This window comes from Alligator sinensis, unplaced genomic scaffold, assembly GCF_000455745.1.
Source record: "Alligator sinensis unplaced genomic scaffold, ASM45574v1 scaffold173_5, whole genome shotgun sequence".
Lineage (NCBI taxonomy): Eukaryota > Metazoa > Chordata > Crocodylia > Alligatoridae > Alligator > Alligator sinensis.
The window spans coordinates 809,083-820,004 of NW_005842198.1; the positions used below are offsets into that span (position 1 = coordinate 809,083).

The 10,922-nt window shown below is 49.0% G+C and overlaps 2 protein-coding genes across 17 annotated transcripts in view; one reads left to right on the forward strand and one right to left on the reverse strand.

Annotated features, from left to right (window-relative positions):
• The window catches only part of RPGRIP1L (RPGRIP1 like), a 171,872-nt gene extending 161,286 nt beyond the window's left edge, over positions 1–10,586 (reverse strand). For 6 of the 7 annotated variants that reach the window (XM_025207532.1, XM_006026573.3, XM_025207536.1 and 3 more), the window contains exon 1: positions 10,475–10,586. The gene's annotated coding sequence lies outside the window, so the exon portion shown is untranslated. Of the gene's footprint in view, positions 1–5,213; positions 5,250–10,474 lie in introns of those variants that run through there. The other variant, XM_025207531.1, reaches the window with a different exon arrangement.
• Positions 10,587–10,655: 69 nt separating this feature from the next.
• Positions 10,656–10,922, forward strand: part of FTO (FTO, alpha-ketoglutarate dependent dioxygenase) — a 432,416-nt gene continuing 432,149 nt past the window's right edge. For all 10 annotated transcript variants that reach the window (XR_003094760.1, XM_025207543.1, XM_025207542.1 and 7 more), the window contains exon 1: positions 10,656–10,868. Coding sequence is in view for 9 of the 10 variants with exons in the window: in XM_025207543.1 (XP_025063328.1) it covers positions 10,683–10,868 (186 nt within the window). In the remaining variant the exon portion in view is untranslated. The remainder of the gene's footprint in view (positions 10,869–10,922) is intronic.

The following is a 10,922-nucleotide window of genomic DNA, read 5'->3' on the forward strand; positions in this document are numbered from 1 at the left end:
GGGGGGGGGGGGGGGGCTTGCCATCTTAGAACCAGAAAAAAAAAATCATACACTAAAAGTCAAACACCTGCTATAACATTTTAAAATTTTATTACAAAAAATATTTTTGTCATGATTTGTGTTTGCATTGGGTACATAGAGGTGATTGCATAATACCTCAAAAATAAATTCATAGTCTTGTATACTGTGTGTGCAGGGGTATATGGTGACGTGTGTGTGTGTGTGTACAGTGGGGAGTGGGTGTGTGTGTGTGTAAGATATGTGAGGGGGCATGGTTGTATGTGTTGGGGGGCATAATGTATGTTGGGAGCTTGTGTACGTGTGAGGGGTTGTGGGCACCCCCACACTCCTCCCACAGTGCAGCAGCAGGCAGGGGTGCTCAAGGTACAGGTGCCCAGCAGCGTGCAGCTCAAGCCAGTGCTGCACATCATGGTGAAGGGTGCAGCCTCTGCCAGGCAGTCTCTATTGCTGGCACTCCCCACACTTACAGGGCATGGGAGGGAAGCCCCACGCACTGGAGCAGGCTGGGGAGGCACCTGGGGCTTCCCTCCTGTGCCATGCAGCCCCAGCGAGGAAGAGAGTTGGTTCCAGTGCCTGGGGCTTCCCTCCCATGCCTGGCAAGTGTGAGAGCCCCATGCTCCTGCCCAGCTACAGCCCCACTCCCACAGCTTCCCTATTTGCTGCCCAGAGCCAGCAGGAGACCAGGGAACCAGAGCAGGTCCCTGGGGGCTGCAGCTGTGGCAGCAGCAGCCTTGTCTGCAAGCTGCGTGCTGGCCAGGCTGGGCCCTTCCACTCATGAGGGTGGGAGTGAGGCACAATAAGTTATGTTTGGGGGGCGGGGGGTGTGTACTTGTGGGTGCTTCGCTCCCACCCTCATGGGTGGAAGGGCTGGGCGGGGTGCATTTTGTTGGTGGGCGCCACGGGCTGGACGAAAGTGGGGGGCCCGCCAGCAGTATTTTGCCTGCCCCTCCCTTAAGGCAAAGGACCACTAATACTAGGTGTTCCTTAGGGCAGGCAGGCAGGCAAAATATGGCCTGCGGGCTGGATCCAGTCTACCATGCCATTCTATTTGGGCCACAGGGCCCCTAATAAATTTACAAAATAAATATTTATCTGCTCCTGGCTGCCTCTCAAAGATGACGGGAGCCAGGGGCAGTAGGACCTAGGGGAGGCCAGCAGAACCCAGAAGCCACGCCCACCTAATCCTACCCTGCTCCACCCCCAGCCATCGCCCACTGCCCCCCACCCCCACCCAGAAGCCTCTGCCCAGCACAGCCTTCTTGCCTGGGACCCCGGGGCTGTTCTTGCCTCCCTGAGGCAGAGGGAAATTCAAGTAAGAGTTGGGGGAGGGGCAGGGGGAAGACAGAGGAGGGCCATAGGAATTGCCCCACTCCTCGGGGCTGAGCCAGGCAGCTCCTGCCAAGTCCTGCAGTTCAGCCATGCAGGCGGGAGTCACATGGTGCTGGAGCAGCCATGGGGCAGATGGGGAAGTGGTGAAAGCAGCTGTGGGCAGGGACAGTAGCAGCAAAAGGGCATGCAGAGCACAGCAACAGCTGGGCAGGTGCATGGGGCCTGCACCGGTGTCCCAGGGCCAGAGCCAGCCAGGCCCGAAGTGGGGCAGCAGGAGCATTGGGCCCCGGGCTAGCAGGGGCTCTGGAGCAGGCTGACTCTCCCTGCTGGTGCAGCCTGGCATGGCTCCATAGACTCCTGCTGGCCTGGGCCCAGTGCTCCTGCTACCCCACTGTGGGTCCCATTGGTGCTGGCCCCAGAACACCAGCGAGGGCCCCTACTCCCACCCAGCTGTTGCTGTGCCCTGCGCAGTTGCTTGCTGCCACTCCCCCACCACCTGTGGCCACTTTCACTGCTTCCCTGCCTGCCCGCTGGCTGCTCCTGCATCACGTGGCTCCTGGCTGCATGGCCGGACCACAGAAGCACGGGGCCCACACCAGTACCCCAGGGCCAAAAGCGGGAGGGTGGTGTGTGTGTGTGTGTGCGTGTCTGTGCAATGATGTAGGGAGGGAGAGAAATGGCATGTACTATGAAAAAGGGAGGGACAGAGAGTGTGTGTGTGTGCAGGTGTGTGTGCACTTGCGCACATGTACATGCAATGACGGAGGGAGAGCGACAGAGTGTGTGTTCATATGGTGAGTCCCACACACACCCCATCATACACATACACCCATGCTCTTCCTCACACTGCCATACACGCAGACCCCCCCTTCCTCCTCTCCAGCCCCCCTCCCCCCACGCACATCTCCCCACAAACCCCAAACCCACCCACACTCCACATATCCACACACACACACGCACATGCTCCGTCACCCCACACCCACACCTATCCACCCCCAAACCCCCCCCCCCCCCCCACACCCTCCCCCACAAGATATGAGTAAGTCTTCATTTTAAGGTATTGTGCAATTGCCTCTATGTACACAAATTCATGTAAATCAGGGCAAAAATATTTTTTGAAATCAAATTAATGAATGTTGCTGAGGTTAAACAGCTAACCACCCATTCAGTAGTTTAGCTTCACTTCAACTGGAAGCTTGTTAGCAGTCAGATGTAGCATCGTGGCAAGGAATACTGAGAAGTGTGTTGGAATGATGATTCAGCCCTGCTTCACTCCCGTTTTAACCTCAAAGGCATCTGTAATAGATCCATTAGTGAGAAACACCACTCACATACCATGATAGAGCAGGCAGAGAATGGTGACAAATTTTGATGGGGATCCATACTTCATAAGGATCCTCCACAACATTTCTTGGCTGAAAAAGTCAAAAGTTTTTGTTAGGTCAAAGAAGGCCATGTAGAGATGATTATGTTGCTCCCTGCATTTCTCCTGCAGCTGGAAAGTTGTGAAGATCATGTCAGTTGTGCCTCTTGATGCCCTAAAACCACACTGAGATTGGGAGGAACTCTTCAGTAAGTGGGAGGAGATGGGTCAAAGAAGGGTTCTCACAGTGATCTTTCCTATGGTGTATAGCAAGGTGATCCCTCTGTAGTTTCTGCATTCAGACTTGTCTCCTTTCTTGAAGACTGTCACAATCATGGCATCCCTGAGATTACCTGGAATGTCCTCATCATTCCATATCCTTAAAATGAGGGCAAAACCAAGGCCACAGCAACCACAGTCATTGAGCTCCAGTATACTGGAGGAGCCCCCAGTATACTGATGATGCTGTAGTGTGCGCTCACTCAGAAGCAGACCTTCAGACAATCATCATCTCTACCGAGGCATACAACAAAATGGAACTGACGCTTAATGTTCGGAAGCCTAAGGTCCTCCACCAGTAAGTTCCTAATGAACAATCCCCAGCTCTGGTAATCCAGATCCATACTGAGACTCTGGAGAACATTAAGTAGTTCCCATTGTGTTTAGTTCCCCTGACCACCATTTTTTTAAGTAATGGTGAGCCACTACAGGAAATATATTTCAATTTCTTCTTCATTCCCTAGCTGAGCTGTGCCTTTCTTTCCCATTTCTTATGATTCCTGCTTTTTCACTGGCCTCATATGTCTGGCAAACATGACCAAATGGAGTTCCAAACAGTTCACCCAGAAACCCTCTGTCACCCCTTCTCTGAGCTTGTGCATACGATTAGTGTGCCACCCTCCATGAGGTAAAGCCAAGCAAGGTTGCCCTGTGCCTTATCTGCATATAATTTTTTGGAGAATCCCAGCACTCATGACAAGAACACCCAGCTCCAGTTATGAGTGGGGGACTAATCAGCACATGGCTCTCTGGTGGGGGAGTATATGGAGTACACATATGTACTGAGCAGTAGGGTCACCATGGCTTCAAATGCTGTTGACTGCTGGGGCCCAGACCAATGAGCTATATGCTAAATGATTAGCCTTTGGGTTTGGACTTATATCATGCATAGTTTGTACCATATATAAGTCAGTACAAAAGTCCTGCACAAGTTATGGAGTACCTGTGTTAAAACTTGCAGCAGTGTAAAAAAAAAAAAAAAAAGGTAAAATGTATCAGTTCTACATGAACTCAGCCTATGGATGCCCATATTTTGCCTATATGTTTATTTCAAGGTCAGTGTTTTCAAACTTGCCCTTCACTTCTATGTGATCATGGATAGCAGGGTCTAACATTAAGGGTGGGGATGAAGGGGCTGCAGGAGAAAGAAATTGAGGAGAAAGAGGGCAAAGGGACCACCTGATCCCTAGATTTTTTTCCCCTGCTGTAGCTGTGGGAGGGAAACAAATTCAAGGCAAACTTCCAATAATTAGATTTTATACCTGGAAAATTATAACAATTTATAAATTTCCAGATATAGAATCTAATTATTGGAGGGGTCATCTTATATTCAGGGTCATTTTATATTTGACTAAATACGGTACACCTCCTGATTTACTGACTCCTATTCTCTGCTACTTCAGGCAACCACATCATTCCTTTTATATTAATTTCATTTGTTTTAGCCAGCCAAGAACTAAAATTATACAGTAACAGAGATTATTTATCAGATTAATTTTACTCTTTTCTTTGGTATATTCAATAATAAATATCACCAGGTATAATTTCTACATTTTATTATTTGTTGCATTTGGTAGCAGTTAGAGGTGCACTGATACATCGATCCCATATTAGATCGACTCAGCCCCCATCCAGCTATGTGGGGTTGAGAATTTGGCACTGGAGGACTGGTGGCATAGAACACGGAGTCCTGATATGATCACACATGTGCAGGATGACTAGGGGCGAGATGTTTGAACTTCTACCCTGATGATGTCGTGACTTACTTTTGAGGTCTGGGCATGTGCAGAGCATCCCTGTTATGTAATTGTTTATTGGGAGAGTTATGATAATGAGGATTTCCATTCATTTGAAGTGATTGGTCCTTTCAAATATTACCAGTGAGGTGGGTGATGATTGGACCACCACATAATTGACAGGTGGCATGATTTGAACGTTATAAATCCTGTCCAGTGCAGGGTCAGCAGGCTCTTTTTGGGAGTCTGTAGGGGCTCTTTCGGGGGTTGCCATCGGGGTCAGAGCTCACTGAGACTTGGTCTGTCTCGTGCTCTCTCCCTCTGTGATTAGTGCAGATCAGTTAAGTGCTTATGACTGATATTAGATGAGTGGCTGGGAAGGTTAGAGAGCAACTGGGTGTTTTGTTGTGCTGTGTGAAAGAGTGAGACACTTGGCGAGTGTAGTGTAGAACTTGGGGAGCATCTGACGGGAGGAGCCATCCTACCTGTATTCGACCTGCCTCACCTCCACCACAGTTGGGTAATGCATCACCCCTCCCTCTTTCCTGAGGTGCTGAGTACCTTGTGAAGGGAGAAACCAGAACATCTCAGAAGCTGTCAGCAGGCTCTTGACTAGGCCTGAGAGTGCTCTTGCCTGCCACCTAGTGCAAGCAAATTGTCCTTGGTATTACAGTTCACTGTTAACTGTTGATTGACCATAGGCTAATTGAATTCTTTTACAATAATTGTGTTGTTGTTGGCTTGGGTTTGTGTGTTGCGATTTGGGTGTTACGGGTATTGGGTTGGGTATTTGTTGCGCAGGTGTTTTATTGTGGATTTGTTTTACAATATATACATATCTCATTCAACTTACCTGATTGCATAGTATCCTAACTCTGATTGGGGTCAGGCTATAGACCAATTTTCAGGGGAATTAATTTACTTCGATTCCCCCAAACTTTGACTACTAGTGGGGTATAAAGGATTAACAACCCTCTGTGTATACTAATTAGTGAGTTAATTGGTGTGTCCCCCTAGTGGGTCTTCAGTGGCAGCATTAGTTACCACTGCTCCTGTGATGCCAAATTTTCTGATCTGTGAGGAGCCCCATGGGCTGGATGCCATGGTTCCATGGCCCAGATTTGGTCCATGGGCCAGAAGTTGATCATATTTTCATGACACAATATTTAAGATGCCTGAATCTCAACTACACCAGCAGATTAGCAACCAAGCAGCTGTTTGCTGATGGCAGCTACAGGCTAACATTTACTTCTTATTTTAAAGATCCATGCTCTCTATCTTTTGACATTCAACTTACACGTGATAATTCTCACACAACATTTCTCCTAGAGCTGTACCTGAATGAGAACCACCCCTTTATCATTATTTGAGCCTCATTTGTCCATTCAACTAGTGTTGTCTGCACACACTAACTTATCTCCCTTCAAGAGTCAAAGCAAGATCATAATCACTGTTATGTATCATTGTATCAATGCCGAACTTTAGATTAAAAGTGGATATAGAAATCATTTACCTTTAGCTGCTCGGTTCAAATTCAGTTCAAGCTGCTAATGTTGGAGATATGTTATCATTAAACAAGGGTGCATTTGAAATGACCAATTCTTGGAGAAAATTATATAACGCCCTCACTGGCAATGCCAACAGCCAACTGGATATAATGGCAGAAAGGCTCTTTCCCCACTACAAGTGGTCTATCAGGTAAGTATAGTGGTACAATGAAGGAGAGAGCATATTCCATCACTTCCCATAGAATATGTTTTTTGTGAATAAAATCTTCACTATGTAGAGATATCTTAATGTTATTTTTTACCAGAAATAAATTAACTCACAATCAGAGGTCCCCCTCAAAAAAGCTGGAAAAAAATATAGTGATGTATTTAAATAAAAGTTCCTCTTTGACTCATTACTACGGTAGAATGACTGGAAGGGAAATTGTTCAGATGAATCTCAGGGTAACAAGACAGAGCCTATTTTACATCTGCTCTCCAGAGAAGGTAGGAAGGGAATTTTCAGGGGCACAATGGAGAGTTAGGTGTTCTATTTCCATTATAAATCAATAAGAATGAGATGTCTATTTCCCTGCTGTGCCTTGAAAAATCTTCTGCTTTAAGCTTTTGATATGATATTTTTAATAGAAATTTGTATTGCCAACTGAATGGTACATGCCAGCTGCTCAAAGATCTTTTGAGCATTATATGTAGTAGCCATTTTTGTCAAGAGCATGAGGAAAACAGTAAGAAAGAGACAGAGAATAACTATTCAATTTGAAATGGAAGAAGGAATCTAGGAAACCAAAAGGTTACTATTGGGCCCCTGGCAGATTTGTTCCCATCAGACAACCGGTAATGTTGCTTGATGGAAACTATCACACTATGTGACTGCTTCATATTCCCAAAACAAGCTAACCAGAGGGGAAAAATACCCTGGGAACTTCCTCTGCCAGCACTTGCCAGCAAGGAGAGCTGAAAAGCTGCCGTCAGGGACTATAGTCAGTTCCCGTCCCACGCCTTCAGCTGCTAATGAGAAGTGAGCTCCTGGCTAAAGCTGCTCCCCCACCACTTGCACAGAGCTGGGACAACCCACACGAAGGAGAAGATTCTCTCAGAACACCCCAAGGTGCTTCTGTGTATGTGCTTTTTCTCTCTCCCCATGTTGTCCCCACTGACAGCTTTCCAAACAAATTTCCTTCCCCTCTCTCAGATTATTCTTGTGTGTAAGGAACTCATGTCATTTTGAGAATCTGTTTACACTCGGTTTTTAACAGGAAAGAAGTGGTAATGTCTCCTTAAAGACGCAGCTTTGAAGGCTGGTTGGGGAAAGGCTGGAGGGGCAATGAGTAATCTCTTGCTGAGGCTCCCTGGGGCAGCAGAGTTCTTCATGTATCAACAAGAGTCCCCTTGCAGGAATGGCAGGAGGAGGAAGAGGGCAGTCTACCCAGGAGTGCTGGAGGACCTGGCCAAACACTATCAAGGATAGTGCAGGAAGTTAGCAAAAGACATCAGGGAGGAGATGGCAGAGATCATATGGAAATGAAAAGACTGGTACAGCCTATTCAGAGGTGGGAAAGCTGGTGAGAGCGACAATGGCGAGAACAAAGACGGCCGCAATGATTATAGCGATGAGTGAAAGGACTAGGGAATCAGGAAAAGGAGTTGGAAGAGGCATGGAGAAGGAGGGGATGGGAAGGAGATGCAGAGGTGGTCGTTTCTGTGATTGTGTGAAGATGATGGGCATGTGGGCTCACAGGTATGTGGTAGTCATTGTAACGGGAAAAAGGATGATGTAACTGTAAAGGTGTGTTCTGGGCTGTCTAGTGCACTGTCACAAGGCAGGTTTATAGAGGCATGGGTGTGTGTGCATGCACATGTGTTTTGCAAGGAAAAAGAAACCACACTATCACCCTATGCATCGAATGCCCCATGTTCAAATTAAAGCTTGATAGAAACCAGCTACAATAATATTCTACAATTTTTAAGCAGCATCTTTGTGGCCACTTGGCCATTTTTATTGTGTGAAAATTACTTTGTCTATATAGCATGTGTAAATTTATTGTGGAATTAAACAACTGATTGAGTAATAAATATAATGCGCCTCAGGGAATAGAATTTGGCAAGGAATAGAATTCTTTTAGAATTTGGCAAGGAATTTCATCAAATGCACCTCCCTTACAAGAAGTGATATGATGTCTTTAATGGCCAGGAATAGTCTTCATCTCAAGCAACAATTCTCCTAAGGAACATGTTGGGGTTATTCATTGACAGTCAGATGCTATTCATTCAGATAGAACTCCTCCAACAGAAATCAATGGGAGTACTACATCTATAAGCAAAAATGGTCCCAAAGTTGCTTCCAGAAATGCATGGACATTTCTTCAAAAGTTTTCAAATTATTTGTCTGGAAAGTGCTTACTCACTGATTAAATCTTGTTAAATTGTATTACAACCTGGTTACAAGAAAAGCAAATATAGTTGTTCTCTAAATGTGGTCTTGGTCTGCTCTAAATTACTAAGACCAAAAAAATATAAGGTATGTAGACTGCCTCATTCTGAAAATGGACACATACAGGTGGATTCCAATTCTCAGCGGAGAGCCTTAACACCTTTCATTGTTTTCTATTCCCAGCAAAGATTAATTTATAAAGCAGAGGTGGGCAAAATACAGCCTGTGGGACAGATCTGAACAGCCAAGGGATTTTATTCAGCCTCTGGCAGGCCCCTCAGCTCTGCCCAGTCCAGATGTGTGTGCGTGTGTGGGGGGTGCAGCTTGGGCCATGGCACATGTGGCTGGTCCTGACCCCACTTGGCACAGCACGCAGTGCGGCTGGGACAGCATAGTGGCCGGACTCTGCTTCCTGGTAACCCCGGTGGCAGCAGCTCCTTCTAACTTGTGATTGTGGAAGTCATGCTTCCCATTCAGAGCACAGGCTAGAGCAGAGCAATGGGACGTGTTTGAGAAGGCAGCATGGTTCCTGATACGGGCTCCAAATGCATCTCATCGCTTGCTACTGCAAGATCATAGGCGGATAAATGCATGGGCCAACTGGGCACGAGCCCAGGGGCCCCTACCAATTCAGGGCCCTGGGATCCTAATCAGCCGGGAAGTGAAAGCAGGGTTTTAAACTTGGTACGTATCTGTCTCCCAGTAGGGAGACAACAATGGCGCCAAGTTTAAAACCATAGCTTTTGCATTTGCTTCCCTGCTCTACCAATGGGGCTGGGGGGCCAGGGCTGGGGCTGGGCTGGCCAGGAGCGCTGTGCCAGGAGCGGGGCGGGCTGGGAGCACCACATTGTGCTGTGCCTCTGCAGGCTGGCAACGGCACTGGGGGGGGTCCATATGCCCCTCAAATTCACCTTAGCCCCCCGTAGCGACAATCACATGGCACAAACTGAGCATTAGATTCCACATTCTAATCAAACACTGCAAACACTGCACTGTGGGCCTAGAAGGCTTGGCACAGTGGAAAATGCCCTGCAAGAGCGCTCATTAAGATGCATGCAAATAGGGCAATGCCACCACTGGTTTGGAAGGTCACATGCAGTGCTCACTGCCATGGCAAGTCTGCAGTGTTGCTCCAGCAAACATAAGTTACCCAGAGATTTGTCTTCAAACCTGTGCTGCAGGCCACCCAAACCCCAGGGATCTGTGTTTTCAGGGAGGAGCATGGGAGAGGCTGGACCAGGTATAAAGCCCCATTTTACAGGCACAGGATCAGACGCAGAAGCTGTTTCCCCATGAACTCTTCTCCTGTCTCAAGGGGTTCTCAAGCTTTTCAGACTCAAGGCAGCCCTGGTTAGATGCAAAGCACCACTCAAATACCAGCTCTTAGTTTTCACTACTTTTCGGCTACAGAAGCCCAATAGAGCAGTCCTCTTGCTGCAAAGACGGCAGGAAGGGCAGGTTCTTTTTAGCACTGCGGATTCCTCTTTGAAATCCCTGGGGTCATTTTGCGACTCACGCCCACACCCCTCACAGGGCGGGTGACGCTGGTGGCACTCCCGTGCCACCCCAGGCCCGACAGGATCCCAAGGCACTGTGAGGACCGCTGCTCCACATCCTCTGAGGCGGGACCGTAACCTCGGTGGGCGCCACCCCCGCCCGCGCCCCCCTGCCTGCCCGGGGGAGGGGGAGGGGCTCCCGGTGCCGCAGTCTCTCGGGCCCGGGGGAAAGGGGGGCCCGGGGGAAAGGGGGCCCCGAGGGGCTGGGTCCGGGCTGCACCCCCCGCCCCAAGGCCGGCCCCGATACTCACAGCTCCCGCGCTGCCTCCGTGTTCTCCGTTAGCAACAGCTAACGTCCTCCGTTGCTACCCAATACGTCACTTCCGCCGACGGCGTGGGAAAGCTTGCTCGAGTCCTCCGTGCCCCGCTGCTTACTGGGAGTTGTAGGCCACCTCATGTTCCGGGTTTCGAACAACCCCGCGCTGTCTCCGCCCACTTCCTGTTTGCCCGGCGCGCGGCATGCCGGGAGCTGTAGTCCCACGCCCGCGTCAGGGCCGTCAAGGGGCGGCCGAGAAGACTACAGGGAGGCAGCCCTCCCCGGTTATGGTCCATAGGGCTGGGGCTGCGCGCATGCGCGATGCTGGGTGCATGTGCGGCGGCGGCAGCATGAAGCGGAGCGCGGGGGAGAGCGAGCAACAAGCGAAGGTACCTGCCCCTCGCCTGCGGGCTGCGGCGGGGGGAGGCGCTCGGCTCCCGGCT